The following is a 20,338-nucleotide window of genomic DNA, read 5'->3' as shown; positions in this document are numbered from 1 at the left end:
CTAGACAACTCGTACGCAGATGAACGCATGGTTGCGATTTAACTGGCATCAGTGAAATGTGTATTTTCCTCTTCAGTATCCAGTATCCACACCGAATTTCTTTTGAACGACTGCAGTGTTTTACAAAAGAAGCCCAAATAGATCGAAAAACTGCACCCATGTCACCGGTGTAGCCATAATGAAAGGGAACACTGGAAGCGATGGTCCGGTGGTATGGTTGCACTTTTTCGATCTGTTTAGGCTTTCCTTTGTAAAATACTGCAGTCGTGCAAAAGAAATTCGGTGAGACGGTAAAATTTAGCTTTTTTTTCAAACTTTTCACTGCATATTTTTATTATGTAATAATGATATAACCACCGCCTACGTATTCAATTCCTCTACGGGGAATTGTCACGAATGTGTTTTTTACGTATTCTCAAATTCCCCTGCTCACTCACTCTTTGGTCAACGTAAGCGTGTGTATGAGCGTGTGTAGGCCGACAGTCCGGCACTGCTATACTACTCTACCGAGACATCATGTAGAAATACAGTAGGGTACATAGTCATTTTATATGTAGTGCGTTTTTGTCATTTGGTTCAGCCTAATTGGGCTGTTGCCTAATAAACATAAACTGATTACTAAGCAGTTATTCTATGGCACCTTGGATATTTATTAAGGTTGCGTGCGAAGTTCACCAGGGTAATTCTGTGAATCGCGATCCAGTGTCCATGAACGATTTGATAGCCCTGATTTTGTAAATTTTTTATTTAACAGTTCGAAAAATGCACGCGGCGCTGCCACATTGCTCTATCGCGGGATCTCGTTGTCAGTGGTGTACAGTACGTAGGGTTGCATTAATGGCTGCAAGCTTAGTAAGAAATTTCCACGCTTCATTCCAGATGTCTTTAGCTAAAACTTCTCGTCGTTAGTAATTTTGCAGGTACTTATGCAAATACTTTTTATTTTCGGTTCACGAATATTCTTTTCAGGAGGAGTGCGAATACGTACCCGCAATTTTGCATCACTGTTTGCAGAAATATTATGGACTCTGTGGAATATTTGGAAACAGTTAAATTAGAAATTCTTGGTCCATAACCAATTAATCAAGCTCCATCAGTAGATGGGAACTGGGAATCTGTGTGTGTTGCGGTCGCTGGTGAGTGAACTACTGCGTACAATTCTGGACTTCCGTTCGACGCACGCGTGCTGTTACCTTGAGATCGAAGGGTGTACCTTTATATTCAGCTCTGTACGTTCTCGTGTACCCTTATTTAACCGAAATGTGTTTGTTGCGCAAACTCTTACGGTTACGGTCCAGACTTTTCACAGGCTTCGGAGATTCATGATTGCAGTACCGTCATACCAATCGCGTAAATCATAAGCCAGCCTCGTCGCATCCCGATAAAATTTTTGTTGGTCTAGCGAGAAATTCAGTTAATCCATGGCCGGTCAGCCGCGAAAGCTCGCAATATAGTACTTGCCAGGTAGATCTAGATGGGTCCATCATATGGAATTACAACCCTTAGGGCCCTTTTTTGGCCCTTCCCATGTACTTGTATCACATGTAAGTATGTTACATACCTGAGGGAATTAAAGGTTTATCTTCCAGTTCCACTATACGGGTCTGTTACCGCTGCCACAAAGGTCATCGCTGGCGTCTGTCATTTCCTTTAATTTACCGGTTTCCCTTCTGGTTGTCTCGGCATTTGTGTAATGCTCTTCTTTCGGATTGTATGTCGTCCGCAAATCAGCTTTTCTGCTGGTCTAGAGTTTTGGCGAATGGATGTGTGTGTTTTTGGCAAATACAGTGTTGGTGGACGTATTCCTTGGAACCTATTTTGCTACATTTCCAGTGCGTCACGGCGGAAATGTTTTTTTCTTTTTTTTAAAAAAACTTTTTTTTCCGCCGCAAAAGACGCAAGCCCTAATATCATCGTCACTTATTTCCATATTAGTCCCGCACCACAACGGTGTGAAAGCAATTATAAATTGCGGCGTTTAATTTAAAGCCGTTTATTGTGCGGGTGCAGTGAGTGACATCGATAAAGGATGCAGCTAGCATGTAGACAATTGACTGTCAGATTAAGATACACACTAAACGTCCTGGAATTTCCGCATCGATGCTATTGACCTTTTTTATATATATGTCCGTGTCAAGCAACAATAGATATCCACGAAAACACTTGTATTTTTTAGGAGTAGAATTAATCCATTTGCTTACAGTGAAGGCTGTGCAGCAAACCATTATTATCTATCTTCCGTCCGTCTCCAACAGACGATCCAGAGTTTCCGATGTGTTACGGATGTTTCTGCTTGTACTGGGCCGGGCTATGGTGGTCTTGTCGGTCTCGTGGTTATTTCGCTTTAGACAGGGACGAGGAATTTTTCATTTGCTATGTTGGCCATATTTGAAAGATTTTCAATACCCGGTATATTTGGAAAATATTTTTTAAAAAAATGACCGGAAACACAGCGGGAACGTTATAATAATCTAGTTTGCACAGTGCCATTGTGGCTGCCCCACCTTCTATATTATGTGGGTCATAATAATTTTTAGTATCACTATAGTCACTCCTAACATCCCCGTTGTTTTAAACAACGGGGCAGCAGCAGCGTTTTTTGCAGCCCAAATTATTACAGACACCCTCTGTTTGTCGAATAGCTCTTGCATACATACAACTGGATTTTCACGTACAGGTATCTTTTTTGAGATTTCATATTTACTCTACAAAATGTTATGTTTCGCGTACGGAGCTTGTAGCCAACGCAATATAAGCGACCATGATCCTACGCCTACCCTTTTTGCTCTCTTCATGGTATTGTCAGATTTGTGTAAACAAATCTTGTAGACAATATAAAAAAGTAAGCTTGCTGTTGGTTGTACTGACCTTTGAACTAACTGCAGCAATGGCCCTTAAGTATTTACTACAGGATAGATCAGCTGAGGAAGATCGCCTAATTTTCCTGAACAGTGCTGGTGGAGCAGTACGTACGGTAGAAGCAAAACCTGTTGATTGGCAAATTATTAATTTGCCGGCCCGATGAGCTGCAAGTTTTGAGGAAGGTTCAGGTACCAAGCGAAATGTTTCAGACATCGAAGTAATTGTCTTCCGATGACCCAAGACGTTTTGTTATCTGACAAACCGAATACACCATTGTTGGTAAGAAAGCATGGGATGCCGTTTTGTAACAGAAAGACTGAGAAAGTGCATAACATTTTGTGGAAATGCAATGGGCAAATCCAAAATGAAATGGATGCCTGTAAGATATGAAACCGGGAGTTCATAGTTAATTATTATTATTATTTATAGGGCGCTTGTAAGAAAACATGGTGCGAAAAGATTTGCCTATAAAAAGCAGTGTGGAAACCGGCTGTTCTGATTTTCATACATAGGGTGCACACGTACCGGTGCGAAAAATCAAAGGGTGCCTAATCTGGCTAATCTGATAAACATGGGTCTGAGGGAGTGAATCTATATGCAGATAGACTAGAACGATTTCTTTTTAATTTTTAAAGCATTGTGGGTTTTATTGGGCAAACGCCATCAGAATAACAAAAAGCGCATTCACGTAATATTACTTAAAAGTTAAAACGATACTATATTTTAAGTTTTTGAGCTACTGTAGTATGCACAATTATGTAAACTGTAAAGGAATATCTTAGTAATAATACGTATTACTGTTCTTTAACGGAGTGTGGTGACTTGACTAGCCATAGCATATTTGATGTTCTTCGTGAATAAGGATATGTGATAATGCCGAAATGTACCGGTTTGGCTACTCAATAAACAATCAATCAATCAACCAATAAAATAATATTACAAATAAAAAATTATTAAAAAACTGTTGTAAAAGCATGCGAAGGTGCCGGTTAGCTCTTGATAATAAACATTCGACGTGCACGATCTTCCCACATATTTCAAGCTAAAATTTGCATTTCAGCACGAGGCCGGTACTACTACTACCGTAATGCTCGCGGAACTTTTTCTCACTTTAGGAGCTTTTCTCGTTTTTATTTACATATTACATCGATCTGAGAAACTAAAATCGCTAGCGAGCTACAAAACATTTACAAACTTGAGCACGGTCGAAAGACAGAAAAAATTTCGCCTAAATTCGTCGTCGGTGGCGTTCCCATTATAGTTGCTGCGTTTGCTCGCTGGATTTCTGGCTGACGCAGACAATCGGTCGCTCTCGTTTCGCCGGCTTCCCGTTGGACCATCTTTCCCAGTTCTCTGATCAGCCGGGCGCCTTCCTGTCCACATGGACCAAAGGTCTCGAAGCCCAGCGGACAGAACAGATGTGATGTTTCGATATTTCACTGTTTTGTCCCGTTCTGCTTGCGGAGCTGCTGCTCCGGCACGAGTGCAAGTCGCTACAATGTACGACAAGGCCATGGTCATGCGACAAGTCACATCCCAGGTCGACAGTGCCTTTCCCCTTTCCCATGGGAAAAGTAGGACGCCGTCCAGTCGGTTACAATTGGTTCGAGAGATTCCGGGAGGTTCCAGTTCTGTCCGAAACGAAATAAAACGCTTCCTGTTCAATGCCGTACGTTCGGACGTAGGTAACTTCGTTCACAATTTTTTTGCGGCAGATTCCAGGCGACAGCGGAATCGTAAATCAGCTATCTCTGTACATATGCGTACTCGACTGAGATCTGTCGTAGCATACGCTGCTGATATTTAAAGGAGCAATTTTTTGACAGCAATTTTTAGTCAAAAAATTCCTGTGTAAACATAAGAAAATTGTGGCGGTAATACAGAGTTCGCCCATGTTTCTTCGCGGTAACGAAAACTGACACCGAAATCAGGTACTGATAGAAGAGCCAGGAACTGCAAATTCTTAACCTCAACATGTGTAAGCTCGCTGAAAGTTTTTCGTTGCTAAACTCAAAATCTTTAGAGCATCCATACCATGTCCAATACCAAACAACGCAAGCGCTGCCGCTTTTGAGTGCACCGATGATAAGGATTGCAATTTCTAACTAACTAACAGGAACAGACGGCGGCTAAAGATTTGGTAAAGTACTGTAGATCTGCTTGACAATCATCCTTGTTTTTTCGACAACCAACCATAAAACGTTGACACGTTTCATTTCCGTACAACCAAAAACGAAGAAGATAAAAATTATACAATAATACAAAAATTACCAATCATCCATTTAAAGATCAAACACAAAAAATTAACCTTTGGAACTATTACATTGGGAGTGGGAGTTTCTCGGAAAAGATCAAAATTCATGCTCTTGAAAAACGGAATGACTCCGAGCATAAAACAGTTGAACAGAACAGCTCAAAATATACATTACACATCTTCTCATTTCCAACTCAAACTCAAATAACCGAAGTCCACGTGCTCAGCCCGGTCCAAAAGGATGCCGTTGCTTCCGTTATAATTTACACAGTACATAACGCCATCCCAGAACTCCCCAAAAATACATCCATAAAACGGGTCTAAGATCCAAGAAGCAAAAACAACTGCCCGTCTTGTCATAGCACTCTCCTGTTCAATCAGTCAGACACGAACGACGACGTACACCACACGTTCAGCCTGTTGATGCAGCCGTCGATGAGGGAGATGTGGAGGAGGCCGCTGAATCAGCGGACGGCGAGAGAACCTGCATGGAAGAGGACACACAGGAAACGGACTCCGCCGGCTTTGAATCATGCAGGTAATTCTCGTGCCCGTTGAGCAGTAACGCGGCGTTCTGTGAGTATCGTATACACTTTTTCTTGCGTCTAAAACGGAAGATGCATTCATTAGTACGAGTACATTGAATCGGCTTTCATACAACAAACCTTACTGCTACTAGATGTTGTGAATTCATGGCAATCACATTTGTCAATTACGTAGTCAGAGGTTACTACGGAGTACATGCAATGATGCACGAAATGCACTGCTTACCGACATGGTTTACACCATTCCGCCTGACGATCAATTCCAAATACTGCTCTACATTTTTTTGGTTCTGCGAAATAAAACAAAACTTAAATGCTGCAAACAATACGAATGTAATGTGTCTAAACGAAGCTAACCATCCGACTTTTCCTTCTTCCTACGCTTCTTCTTCCCGCACAGAGCGTAGTTGTCCTTAGCTGTCCATCCTGGATAGGCTTGTGCATGTTTTTCGCGCTCTTGTTTCGCCATTTCGTAATACTTGCTCTGTTCAGCACGATCCAAAGAGTGCCACTACAAAACGAAACACTTGCAAACCGTGATTTTTCAACATCGCGTCCTAGTCCTGACCCTCACCTTCTTGCCCAGAATCTGATTAATGGCCGCACTTTCTTTCAGTGTGCATTCTGCCTGTACTTGGGCTCGCTGCTCCTTCATGTACAGCATGAAGGCATTCAGAGGCTTTTTGACGTGATTCATTTTTTCTTTCTTTGCTTCACGACGGCGTTCCATCGCTTCTCTCACACTCGATGTCGACGAAGTCGGCGAGCCAGCGCGATGCTGCGCACGCGACGAGCTGACCATTCCATTCGAAAACCTGCGTAAAATCAGAAACTTGTTCTCCAAATTTTTTCACAATTAATTCATTTTCCATTTTAGTTACAAAGTAACATTTTTCCAGAATGATGTCGCAGTATATCTTACCGTCCAGATGCATCAGGTGAGGGCGGTATGAAATGCGATAGTCCACCGGGATGCATAAAACCGTAGCCAGGAGGCGAGCCCAACATGGGCAGAGCAAAAGGCGACGGCGGCGCCATACTAGGGAACGGTGACGGTGTACGCATTCCTGGACTGGTCATATTTCTGTGCATAATATCCATCATATGGTGCTGCATGGCAAAGTAATCGGGACTAAACATGCCCGGATAGTGCGGAAAGTATGGTGAAAGATGACCATAAGGAGACAGGACGCCATGTCGGCCCAGGCCAGAATGCGCCGGCGGCGGCGTTGTTGTGCTATGGCCCATGAAGGCCGCTGGTGATGCGATAGGAGATCCCGCAAGAGGTGAGGGAGGAATCTTTGTACCCTGCAAAGAGCCCTCTTTACCCAACGAACCCCTTCGGTAATCCATAATTAACAATTTGTATTCCATCCCGATATCCAAATACTACTACTGCGGTTTATCAAGACTGTCATCTTTTCAGTATACAGAATACGCGGATCGACTAACGAAAAAACTGATCGGCAGAAGGCTAGTTTTATTTACATTAAAGCCGATTATCAGTCATGTAGTAACGTGACCGCTGCCACCGCATCAAGATCAACAATTAAAATACTGATCTGATGTCAATGAAACCAGAACATCGAAATCGCTTCTTATCAGTACAACCAATGCGAAATTTTTGAAAACTGGATCAATCATAAAATGACAACCCTATGACTGCAGCACCTCGTTGTACTGACATTACATGACTAATATCTCCGGAAGAGTTTTTGGATCGAAAAACAGGGCAGTGCATTCTAGCTTTTGTTTTCAGTTGACCCATCGTTCATGAAGAAAATAAAAAGAGAACGATAAGCTTCAACCACTTGACAACGGCGGACATAAAAATTAATACCAACATGATGATATTTTTGAGCCAGTTCAAACTATTACTGACCGATCCCCACATCGCAGGTGAGTGATTTATTACCTACTTGAAAGAGATTATGAAATGATAACAGGATGGTTATTTTTAAACTTTAACAACACAGTTCATCGTAAAACTGTTCTTGCGCAGGTGTTAAGACTGAAGCCTATATATACTCGTACAAATGATTAGCGGTCACACACATGCGGACAGTCAACTTCCCAACTTTTGGTGCACTTGAACTTCCTATAAACGAGTGAAAGGTCATACATATACTTAAATAGAGTAAGCGCGAAATTTCAAATCTCTGGTAGTGAGGCGACCAAGAAAAGACCTGATTACGCACACGTTTTGTAACTCGCAAGAAACTTCATAATACAAAAAACACGCAAGCAAAGATTATTCAAATAATACGAGTAGATCATCCTGCAGATGAAGTATTTAGAGTACAGTAACTTAAACTTATAAATACAAAAACTGCGGAGTATTTAAGATCACAACCACAAATGAGAGGCCACCGTAAAGTAAATGACGGCGTAGCTTGTCATACAGCAAAACCATGACGGATTTACTGACAATAATGTCGCATTTAAATCGGTTGACGAAAACTCCACCAACTTGTCAGTCAACTAAACCCTACAGTGCTTACTCAAATTAGGAAATCACAAATCACAGCATGAAGCCCTTCGATGTCACCAAATTGCCCTTTAATTTTCGAATTGCAAAACTCGTCTTTTGCTTAATATTTTAGTGCATTTAGCTGTATCCCATCATTTACAACCATATGGATACGCTTGCTCTTTTTAATCACAGAAGAACAAAATTTCACTGTTTGCAAATATTTGCTAGGGTTAGTGCGAAAACAGGCACCACACTCACTTCAAATCAGTTTCACAACATTTTGCCAGATTTTTTTGTTTTTTTCGCGGTCTTTTGCCAGTGTTTTTTTTAAGGAAAAATGCAAGGGTGAAGAGAGAAACACTCAGATAAGTGAATGTTTCCACCTCGATATTCAAAGACTAGAACTTGGGACCCTTAGTTCCTGTCGGAAGAAACAGACGCTGCAAATAAACTTTCTGCTTTTATGGATAGTTGAGTCAAAAAGATGAAAGCCCAGCATCTTTCTTCTAAAAGCCGTTTTGTCAACTAATCATAGCGTAGAATGTGGTACGACCATTGAAAGGAACAGTATGGATTACTTGATCAAAGAGTGCACATCCCACGGGATCAATGCAGCTGACATGGCCACCGCTCGATCTGTCATGCAGCAAATCAACGGGAACACCATTAAGCATTAGCTGTTTCCCTCACTTGTCTTCCGCCATTCTAGAAAACACTCAACCGCTGTTCGCTGGACGACAAGCGCACACTGCGACACAGCCACCGAACAGTGAAATGTGCGACTCAATCGATTTAGCCTCTCTTCCGCCTGAAAGGCTTACTCCCCATTTTCGGGGAAGAAGCTTTATCTATAGTTATCCAGCGAATTACAGACTCACGCAGCTACAAATTAGCCATATAAAAGACATCCTGAAACAACATTCGTGACCCTTGATAATTAAATTGACATGGCTGGTATTACAAGGCGGGAAATATGTTACCGAACTAGCGAGCGGCGCCAAAATGAACGACAATGTTCTCCATTTCGTTCTATTTAACGCATAAAGATTACATACGGCATCTGTGCGATAAATTACTCACGTATGGAAAATAATTATGGATATCTGGAGGTGATAGTATATTCGCTCCTGATAGCAAGGACGCGTTGTGAGGCGGATAGGAAACAGAGAGCGGAAGTGCAGATGCCAGGATAGGTTTCGGTCTCTGAATTACAGGGTGCGATAAAGAAACAGCGGGCATTCTTATTTACACCCAAGAAGCAAGAGAAATAGGCAATAAACAGGAGAAACTGATAAATTAAAAAGCAAGCGAAGCGACAGATCATTGAAAAATCACAAACATGCGAGGAAACAGCAAACAGCTTGAGTATTGTTTTAGCTATGCAGGGAAAGGTCACAAATCAAACAAATCTAATAACTATGCAGATCCTGATTTCTTCCCCGATATTAAACCTTCCCACAAAAACGGTGAACAATGCACATAAAAGCCAAACAGTTATTCATATTCCAATTAGCAAATTATTAGTTCCGGTACCGAAACCAGTGTAACGTACGCAAATCAATCAACTCTGGAAAAACTGAAACGCGCATTTTAACCACACAAGAAAGCGGAATTGATCAGTGAAAACCGCAACTGGAAATCGTAAAGAGCGCGCTTTATAAGAATGTGCTTTCGCCGTCGATTGGAAGTAACTACAGATGTCTTCTTTACACAAGCAGCTAATGAAAGTACACAATCGGTGGTCCGCCGTTGAGGGCGCACTGTCTTCAGCAAGGGCTAATCTTAAAGAGAGCAGATAAATTTGTTGTGACGCTTCTTCAATACGCGACAGCGATTTCCGATATCGCTGTCCTAACAAAAGATTACCATGATAGAACACACCATGTAGTGGATTTTTACAGTAAATCCCTCTGCATGCGAAGCGTCAATTAGATTGGACTTTTCCTGCATATCGTTTGCAAACTGTCGGTTTTAATATGGACGCCACTACAGTCTCCAGCCTCCAATAAAAGAACCCTTTGTTCGACTACTGAAGATGACCTTAAAAACCCATGTGACACTGACTGCTGGGTTGCCACTCCGTGCGCTATAACGCTTTACCACACCGCAAACTAATCTTTTCAGCGATGATAAGGGGCATGTTCAGGAATTTGTCAGAATTCATTAACCTAACCGTTAATAACTGCTACCGATACGCTCGTCGCATATCAATCACTCCAGTTCACGCAGTCATTATTACAACCCAACGCGACATCCCATCTTGAAAAGATACGGTAGTATGATCGTATTCTACACGAGTGACACCACTGACGTTTACGGGTAGACTTTTAGAGAGCTCACCATCAGTAACAATTAACAAAACACGAATCTGCCTTATTATCAGCTGGCTAAATTATTTATCCGAAAAGATTTCACCGAAAAACAACATGTTTTTCTGAATAATCGTATTTCTGGTGTTGAAACTATGATTTTTAATCTGAATTTCAAAATTAAAGCAACCTTCAGTAATAAGAGTACACAATACAGCATCACACTGTGTACGGAATCAAGTCGCAGTCAAACCAGGACAACCCCAATTTAAGAGCACAACCGAAAGGCATGCACGTGATGCTTACAGAAACTGGAGAACGATATCGTTTAAATTACCCTTTTCTAAAAATGTGAATGCCCTGCTACAGTGATTACAAAGGTCAGGTTAAAACAAAAGCGTTAAAACGTACACAGCTTCAGATATCTACAGTCTACACCATGCCGACACACATACTGCCTGTACAGTGTATGAACTGTTTACTGGCAGCCGGTGGTGCGCAACTGGACTGTGGACGCGTCACACAACAAACGCCAAGTTTTTCATTTCGACCTGCCTTAAAAAAATGAATTTTAAACCCATGGCCATGATATTACAAATCCTCATTAAAGGGCTCAAATTGCGAGTATGTCATTCTGCAGTAAGACCTTGCTTCTGAATTTCCCGATACGTAAGTATACAAAACAAACTTCGCATCCCTGTGATATGTGGATTTTTCGTCGTTGTACTACGTACAAACTACAAAGTACAACAAATAACAAGGCAACGCTATACTTTCGACTATACTGGCGTGATGGAAAACGTTAAAGTAGAAATTTTAATATTAATTAAACACAATTGTCTGTTTTGTACTCAGAAAATGTGATTCAAGACAGATCCACAAAATTACGTAATTAAAAGTTACCCGCACAATTTTAACACAAGATAACCATCTCAGTGGTCGAACAGCAGCAACGCGGCAGTGCTACACTGCTTACGATCAAACAGTCGCCAATATGGACCCGCTACGTACAGATGACCACAGGAAATGGCCCTTGACATTTTAACTGGCATGAGGCACACATGAAATATCAAACATGTCATAATCTTTCACATCGGTGCTTACGCCAGCACGGTTCTAATTCTTCCTAGATGCATGCACATGACTTTCTTCCAGCGTGTTTAAATCATCAGTTTCGCACACCACCGATCTTATTAAACTGTCCAGCCACGCCAAGCGCGCTACCACACTCCGTCATAACCTTAGTCAAATACGCATAAATATTTATAGAAATTATCTCCATTATATGTTCAGTTGATCCGCGACCGAACCGCAGCGGAACCCAGCTTCATATCCCAGAAATGCACAACCGTCACAATGCATACCACACAGCGGACGTATTAGGTGGACGTATCTGATTTATTTCTAGTAATTTTTCGTATACTAACTCATTGTCAGACTGTCAGTATAACTGGAAGTAGTTAAGCATTTGTACGTATGATTTTTGCACCTTGATATGCACACCCTGAAAATTTCGTGCCCCACCATTTCCCCATAAAATTGTGAGTCGCAAAAGCGCCTTCAGTCTGAAGAATTCACCTTTCCACTTCACTTGAACTGGCCTTTGTCTAAAAGTTCTTCAGAGGTTGTGTGAGTGTGCAATTTGCATACAACCCAATTCATCCACTTATTAAAGAGAAATATGGCCAGCGCAAAATATGAAAGCCAATACGACGGCGCGCAGACCTCTTTACACGCTACCGATAGCCTGCATGACAAAGCACGCAAAGTGTGCAGAAATAAGAACAAGGTTCACCAGCCGCATTTATTAATTAAGTTTTCAAGTAAAATTCGAAATGCGATTGCAATCTGCTCGTTCCCATTGAAGTCACATAGAAGTATAGCTAGTCAGTATGCACCATCTAACCAAAAAAATCCATGTATTACTCAAACGCCACTCCAGTTTCGCACGTTCGCAGATTTTAATTGTTCAATCATCCTTATGTAATTTCCAAGTCAAAATAAAAATTAGAAACTTGCGATTTCGTATTTGACTATTTGTATAATTACTCTAGTTACGATACGTCAAAATCCGCAAAACAGCATATTATTCTACTGCTAACTGGCAAAAAGATAAGTAACTAGCTGATGCGCTAGCGCAGATTTAATCAAAACTTTAACATCATTACCCTGTCTCACCACCCTCTGCTTACTGGCAGCCAAAATTGTGCGTGATACCTTAATTCATCCCATTATTTCTCCCCGGGTTGGCCTGAAGAACCGAAAGTACACCAAACCCTTCCGGCCACATTTACCCACTACCGCAGAATTCCACAGCATTAACACACAGAAATTTCGCCTTCAGAAGACAATAAATAATTCATTATCGAGATAAAACTGCTTGATGTACTGCACTTCGCGATAGCTACCCTCATCAGCGAGTAGTCTCAGTTCTGTTTCATTAAAAGCCATTTTGAAAATTCACTGCCTTCGAATCCTTACTGATGTCTATATTTGATAAGCACGGAATTCCATTGGCAGAGCAAATTAGATGTAAAATCAAGCATTACAAATCTTTTGGTCTTTATGACTGATCCAATATGCTGATTTTTATACCAGGTAATATAAAACCTCACTCTACAAGTAATTAGCAAAAAATCAAAGGGAAATTACTGAAATTTAAATAAGCTAACACGTAAGCACGTAACTAATATCCATGTACCGTAGCGGCCGTCTTCTTTCGCTTTGAATTCAGTCTTTTGTCTTATTCGGTGCGAATGGAAATAATTTCTGTCTACAGCATTTGCCTCCAGCTCTATATGACGCTGATTGCGCCAAAATAGGTCCCGCTGAAGAGGCCGAATAAGGGGGCGACAAGGGGCGATTTTGTAAATATTATTTCTAGTTACCCTCTTGAGGCAGTCTTGGAGAGCATAATCACCTAAATGTTGGACACAAGAGCCGTTGATTCAATATAGCACGGATTGCTCTCCAGTAGACAACCAGAAGCGAATTTTCATCGCTAAAATTACCAATTCGGCTGAGAAGCCATACCGAATTTGATCCACTACTGCTTCTAGTTCTACTAGACTACTAGTCAATACACATAAGCCGGGGCAAAGTGGACGACACAGTGAACAATAACGATATATATCCAAAATATTTTCTCATGTCTTTCCACTTATTCTTTCCGTAAATAAAAGCCCACAGCCTATCTTCAAACTATTCATTTCAATTTCCAATTTCCCAACTAATTGGCTAATTCAAAGGGATCCCACTGTGTATAACTCTGACACGGGGGCATTTTGTCGACACTACATGTACGCACTACGCAGGCAGTAAGCCCACGGTCATCTCTCTCCATTTCTAGAGTACGTGTCTTTTCAGAGATCGTCAATGATCGGATCAAAGCGCGTCCTTCTCCTTCATAATTTCAACCGTCCCGTCTCAGCCAAACGGAGCGACCTGTACTAATCTCTATTCAGTACTTAAAATCTATTGTTTCCCAACAGGCACCAGGAAACGAACTCCCGGTGCTCACTTCATGGGCTCTCAAAGACTCGTCCCAATTATTCTACAACTCGTTCATAGATAGCCGATTTTTCTCAGAATTGTTATTACGAAGACTCACGACTCACGTGACCAATTATAAACCAAATGATGGTCAATTTTTATTTATTAATTAGTAAATTATTATGCACAAAAAGTTAACAGAAGACATTTTCAATGTAATACAGTTTTTTTTCCAACGCGGTGCTGAAGTTAACGAGACATACAATACCGTTACGAAAAAGTCGGGTACTTCGGTAGTATTTTTTTGATAATGAGTACTACTGTTAGTAGACGCACACTTTTCAACAAAAAGCACCTCAAATAATTGTACATTATCTCAGAAGTTAGCATACACTTAAAATCTAAATAATTGCATAAAGAACATCATTAAACTACAAAATACGCAATTAGATTTTCCAAAAAATGTTATACCAAGGTATATAAGAGATAAATACCGTGGTTATACTATGTTAAAGTGATTTTAACCTGTCTGCGATCACCGAGCATGCAGTTGTACTCTAGTCTGGTAGGGTGCGCGTCAATGCCAATCGAGAATACCGTATTTGATGCTCCCAGTAAGACTTCGTATGAGCAAGGTGTATACCAAGTATGAGCATTTCGTGTCAAATGTTGTCGCTAAGTGTCGCTAAAGCCAAAACGCAAAACTATGAACAAAGTACGAAATACTACGGCACTCGGATACATATAACCAGCTGTCACCAATCGAAAGTTTCTTTAAAAATCCTACAATATTACATTCAAAATCGAAATAATGATCAATGCATCACCACCACGAATTACTACTAGTATTAGTTATGCATTGCTTACATACAAACTCTAACAATATAAATTCCGATTTTAAAATACTTCCAAAAGTTGCTCGATGGAATGCGACACAGACATCTTGACGTTATTATAACCGTTACATTAGGTTGCTTTAGTGCTATAAATGAACAAAAGAATTTTTAAAATCGCAATTAACAGAAGCAATACATGTCATACCTACACGAGCAAATCGCAAGATCCTCAAACGGTAGCTAAATTATAAAGCTTGGGCCACTAAATCAACACTACTCCCCGTGTGAACCCATTTGACAAACACGACCGTTTATTCAGTCATTAAAGACCCCGTAAACCCAACAAAGCGTACTAGTAAATCATTGTTACCGTTCCCCATTAAATGTCTCGTCGTCAGTGCCACATTGTCACAACGACCAGACCACCTAAGAGAATCTAAAAGCGCCTCTCATTTTCTCAAAATCAATAACCCAAAATGCGCAAAATTGTTCAATACCGAAACCGTAATAAGACTTCACTTTTTTTCCGGAATTCCGAAAGCAAAAGTGAACCCATTATTATATTATGTGCTGCGTACAAGTTTCAACCAAGGTGCTTCCCTTTAAGTTCAGCATTCCAAAACCACGGACTTAGCCACTAAATATCATAATATTAACAAGTATACTTTATCGATATAAAGCGGTATACAAGCTTTTTCCAATATACCGTCTTTTAGACAATAGCTTCAATGATGAAGTATGACGTATGGTTCAGCAAACATCACTGTCTCTAATGCCGAGGCGAATCTGCTGTGTGACACCACACATGCCAAACTATAGCTTTGCTTAATCACACCTAAGTATACAAAAAATTGTATTGCTTTGAACGGTAAGTATCTCACAGCCGCAATTAAGCGCCTGAGAGACATTCCAAAAATAGATGTCTTTTCTGCTGAAACGAATTATAACAGGACACGGGGAAAGCGTCGATGTGGCTGGTCGTCAACAAGGCGAGACAGAAGAACTCGTCCCAAAAGTCTATTGATCAACTACTCAACATGTTCGCACATGTACAACAGACAAAACAGCCACGAAATCTTCAATCTCGTTTCCCAATCCCTCTCGGTAGCTATTCACTGCACCAGCAATAATTAGCATCCATTAAGACAATCATACCCGAAAAAGAAAGCTTCAAGGGACTGATACCCTATCTGGGCGTCAGGACGGCATTATAGGTCCCAATTCTAAGTAGACACAATTATACAAACGCCTGCACTACCGGCGTCGTGTCCAAATTTAGCGAAATAACAATTCAGTGTAGAAATTCATTGCAAATGACTGATTAAAAGACACACATGACAAAGAGGAGCGATTACAGCAGTAATAGCAACGTATCAGAAGATTATGTTCATACTTTTTACAGATAAAACAGCGAAAAATGCTTCCCTCTATTTCAGTTTTTGACCAAGAAAATTGTTGTGAACTCAATAATGAAGTTAACTTTCTCGAGAACACCACTGTTTGCCCTAGTCAAAACTCTATAACAAAAACAGGTAAACTCTAAACAAGCCCTAACATATGAGAAGTTGAGAACTCTTGTTACGCATTGCTCGCACATAAAGTTTACAAAATTTTACGGTCACTTGCTCTTGGTACACAGCGGGAGACCAGAGATCAGTCAGATCACACAGAGAATGGCGCCGATGTACATCGGGTTTAAATAGGGATAAGCCATAACGTGCCGATAGACAGGCCATAAAATAATAATAAAGATCATGAAAACAGCTTATACAAATGCGTAATCCAAAGCTTATCTCGTTACACATAGCACGTTCCACGCTAAAAAAGACAGCGCACTCTAACAACGGCAACCAGACTTCCTGAGAAAAATGTTTACAGTTGTATACTTCCAAAACAGAATAGATATTATTTTATATTGCTGATAAAACCGTACAAGCCGACAACATGCACTTCCGGCGCCTTGTCTTAAATTTAAATAAGGAGAATGTTGACTATGAGCCCCCAGTAAAAATTCAATTTCAAGACAGGAAATTCAAATTTTCCGCAATATCAATAACATAGTCCTTCAAACAAAAGCTTATAAAACGGAGAAAACTTAGTTTTACTGAATCAACTACGAAATAATAACAGAAATTACGCCGAAGTACTAGTAACTATTATTAGCGTTAAAGAAAACTCTAAAAAACGACTTTGGTAAAGCGCCAAAAGTAGAAGTAATTACTATAATGCGCAGTACTAGCACAGTACTGATAAATACTCGTATAAGCGAGATATGCAACCCTCATCGAAAAAAATTAAGTTTAAAATTTGAAACCGTGAAATTTTCAAGCAAGTTAGCACCAAGAAAAAAAGTAAACACACCCTTGCACATCCAACACTGAACGGTGTAACAAATTTGATCCTCGACACCGATTTTCGCAAACAATTTGACAGACATGATTCAACAGAGGGGCGCTTGTTTGACTGTTTGCTCGCTCACATTTGGACAATACGACCAAGCTGACCGACGATATTACACGCTAGCTGGCAACACATTTTTAACAAACATTTACAGCTATTTTCTTCAAACGTACCGGCATTTGCATAGCTCCCATTGGCGAGGGAACAGTAGGGATTCCAGGTATATGTCCAACCACAGGATGAAATCCATACTGACTAGAATGCCCGGCATGCATTCCCGCAAAGTAGCTGTGAGCAAAGTTAGGAAATGGTTGCGCTGCTTGTGCATGTCCTAAAATACATGGATAGTAATAAATTCGTATTGCCACTTGTTTTCAAATTAAACGAATATTATGCTATACGTTTCCGTTCCTATTCAGGACCCACTTTTAACAAAGAGCAATTGTATTATCAATTTCTCACCGGAGACCATTAATGTTTGTAGGTTTTACTAAAAGAAAAACATACCGGCTTTTGAACGACAATCTTAAGCAACAGAGCGCTGGTTTTTGTGACTTTGTCACGATTCATGGCCTACGTGTTACTTCTGCATTAAAATCTGTAGCTGTCCTTACAAACAGACTGAACCTACAGCAGCAAATGCCAGCGTGTGAATCGGAGAGGTTTTCAACAAGTTGCGCAACAATGCACCGACCGCAACAAATCCATAGAAGTATGCTCAATCCGGACTGCGACTATGTTTCAATGGTCTTGCAATTTTTCCTAAATGTTTTTAATATTTTCATTAAATTTAAATTATCCAGACGGCTGGTTCTACCGCGTTAAAATTTTAGGCAAATCATATGCCGTCTGATTGTGGAACAGAGCAAGTTACCAAATAAATTCCTACTAAAGTCACGATGTAAAGATCTCTGATAACTACGAAATCCAAGCCAGTACGGATCTTCATGGCACGAACATTACGTTTCGGAGCAATAGTGACAGATCATTGTCTGCAAGTTTTAGCATAATTACAGTAATTCGACCTGCCAAAATTTGGCTTTTTTGTTCAAAGTCAGAAGTTACTCAGAACGATAAATGATGGTCTATGTCCCTGTCGCGAGGGGATGCCGATACGTACGGTCTCAGTTGCTGAAGAATTTGCCGTTCCTCACCCCATCATTAGTTAGTGCACAATCTCGGTGCATCAGAACAGACCACATGTTTAATGTAATCAGGCTTTCCTTTCTTCTCTTTCTCTCTTCCCGGTCTCTCGCGTTTCAACTCATCTAACCAAACGCCGTTCCGTTTTCCCCTCCGAAACTCAGCAAAACGGCCACTTGTTGCGCCTGCACGTTTCACAAGTTGGAATTTATGCGCTTGACTGACTACTATGGCCTAATCAGCTCCAGTCAAACAATAAATAATCTGTAAAATTCTTCAAACTAATAAACTCGCATCTAGTGAATACAATGCACTCCTACAGCCGAGGAAAACTGGCTGATTTGCGCTCTCACGTCATCATAGATTAATCATATCGCACTGGAAGAAGTTATTGACACAGGCGCAGCCAAACATTCTGATATCGCAAAGGAAATATGTGTACTAGTTTGCAGCCGCTCATCAAACAATCAAAATATTACTGCACCCACCATCAGTCGTATTGATTTCGAATTTCACCGGAAAGCAGTCAAAGAAAATTTTTTGTAAAAAAATTCCCAAACTGCACAAGAGTGATGTAACGACCAACAAAAACATGGATCCAGAAGTTCAGGGTCAACGTTAAAACATAGACATAAAATGATGAAACACTTACGGTAAGCGTCCGCCTGCGATGCAAATAATCTATCCACATGTTTACGACGCTGCAAAAATCAGACAAGCATGCTTTAAATTCCGAAGACCCGTAGTTTTACGGCTATTTCACGCTTTTATGATTACCGGTAATTTACGATAAATCATTCACTGAGACGATACACGAGAAAGCAAGCCGCGTTATTCAACAGCTGTTTTTCCCGTCATAACACTCATAAAATTCATGTATAAAAGAAGGATACTTTCTGTATCAATTTCTACGAGGCAATAATCAATAATGGTTGCCATAACGTATCTAGGATAAAAAATCGAACCCTCACATAACCTAGAAAAATATAAAACAAAAATATCGAACAGCGTTACCTCGCTTTCCCCGTTTCTGTCTTCCCTTTCTTCCCTTTCGACTAGATCCAATTTCTCTTCACGCATTTTATCGCGTGTTGGATGCGCAACGGGGTCGGAAGAGGGTTCTTGTGCACCTTCTCCGACTTCATCACGAAAAACCCTTACTTCGTCGTTTTGAGGAGCCGAAGAGACAAACTCTTCGGATATGCCGATACCACCTGTTGGTGCGGGCATTTTTACAGGCTACTAATGTATCCGGTAGCCAAGCGACTTTATCAATTAGTATTCCGAACGGACAATCAAGTTCCTTTATATAGGTTCAGGACCAATTATTCTGGATCCGTCATCTAAGATTCTAACGGCATGCATTTTTACTCGTGGCGGGTCATTTCGGCTACCAAGATGCCATCATGACCGGATTTTAAACAAAGCGAACCAACTAAAACCATAAAAGACATCCGTGCACATAGATAAGTGGCCTCTTTATAACATAATAGGCAAAACGTATGGAGTTAAATCAGTTAAAACGAGAAAATTCCAAAAAACGTCGGCGTCCTTTAAAACCGCAAAAATTAACCACAATAGCTTTTGTGATGCATGCAAAGGGATTTTGGGTTATGCAGAGTTGTGGACTAAATTGGCCCAAAAATTTGCGTTCCAGTGCTGCCATAAGAATACGATCTGCCGGGGCGGGGCTTAAACGCTCATGACTGAGTCCGTGAACCAATGTTGAAAAGGGCCACTGATCCACTGGGCGTAAGTCGCAAAGGAACCCTTCATCAAGAGGCAGTTGTAAAAATTAAATAGCCCAAATGGCGCGCTGAGCTTACCAAAACGAACGCTATTGCACGAATTCTGTATAAATGCACCGACCTCGTGGAAAGCCGTAAGTGCAACGTGCATTTGCATTGTGCATGTTACATTGAATCCGTTGCGCCGAACGACACGCTAACGCCCTTAAATACCCGCTAACTGGGCTCTGCGATGTGCGTGCATTAGCGCATTAGCGTACGAGATGGCGCTATCAT

General features: G+C 40.8%; 1 protein-coding gene across 2 annotated transcripts; it reads right to left on the bottom strand.

Annotated features, from left to right (window-relative positions):
- Positions 1 to 5,024: 5,024 nt before the first annotated feature.
- On the bottom strand, positions 5,025 to 19,948 carry LOC129589428 (protein pangolin, isoforms A/H/I/S-like). 2 transcript variants are annotated; one of them, XM_055484193.1, is made up of 9 exons: positions 19,329 to 19,948; positions 18,967 to 19,015; positions 17,345 to 17,502; positions 9,215 to 9,337; positions 6,584 to 6,969; positions 6,236 to 6,476; positions 6,019 to 6,172; positions 5,888 to 5,951; positions 5,025 to 5,721 (listed from the first exon to the last, which is right to left on the bottom strand). In XM_055484193.1, the coding sequence occupies exons 1-9, from the start codon at positions 19,542 to 19,544 to the stop codon at positions 5,529 to 5,531; spliced, it is 1,584 nt and encodes a 527-aa protein (XP_055340168.1). In that variant the 5' UTR covers positions 19,545 to 19,948; the 3' UTR covers positions 5,025 to 5,528. The 2 variants fall into 2 exon arrangements, with proteins under 2 accessions (XP_055340168.1, XP_055340169.1); XM_055484194.1 differs by lacking the exon at positions 9,215 to 9,337.
- Between the last annotated feature and the right edge of the window lie 390 nt (positions 19,949 to 20,338).

Source organism: Paramacrobiotus metropolitanus, unplaced genomic scaffold (assembly GCF_019649055.1).
Source record: "Paramacrobiotus metropolitanus isolate TYO unplaced genomic scaffold, Prichtersi_v1.0 Parri_scaffold0000034, whole genome shotgun sequence".
NCBI classification, from domain to species: domain Eukaryota; kingdom Metazoa; phylum Tardigrada; class Eutardigrada; order Parachela; family Macrobiotidae; genus Paramacrobiotus; species Paramacrobiotus metropolitanus.
This window is presented reverse-complemented; position numbering and strand designations above follow the sequence as displayed.

Excerpts from the sequence above, each read along its gene's own strand:
- LOC129589428 (XM_055484193.1), bottom strand. The coding sequence starts at position 19,544 with ATGCCCGCACCAACAGGTGGTATCGGCATATCCGAAGAGTTTGTCTCT. Across the intron at positions 6,970-9,214 it reads TCCATAATTATTTTCCATAC|GGTACAAAGATTCCTCCCTC; the intron begins GTGAGTAATTTA and ends GGCTCTTTGCAG. Across the intron at positions 6,173-6,235 it reads ATCAGATTCTGGGCAAGAAG|TGGCACTCTTTGGATCGTGC; the intron begins GTGAGGGTCAGG and ends TTCGTTTTGTAG.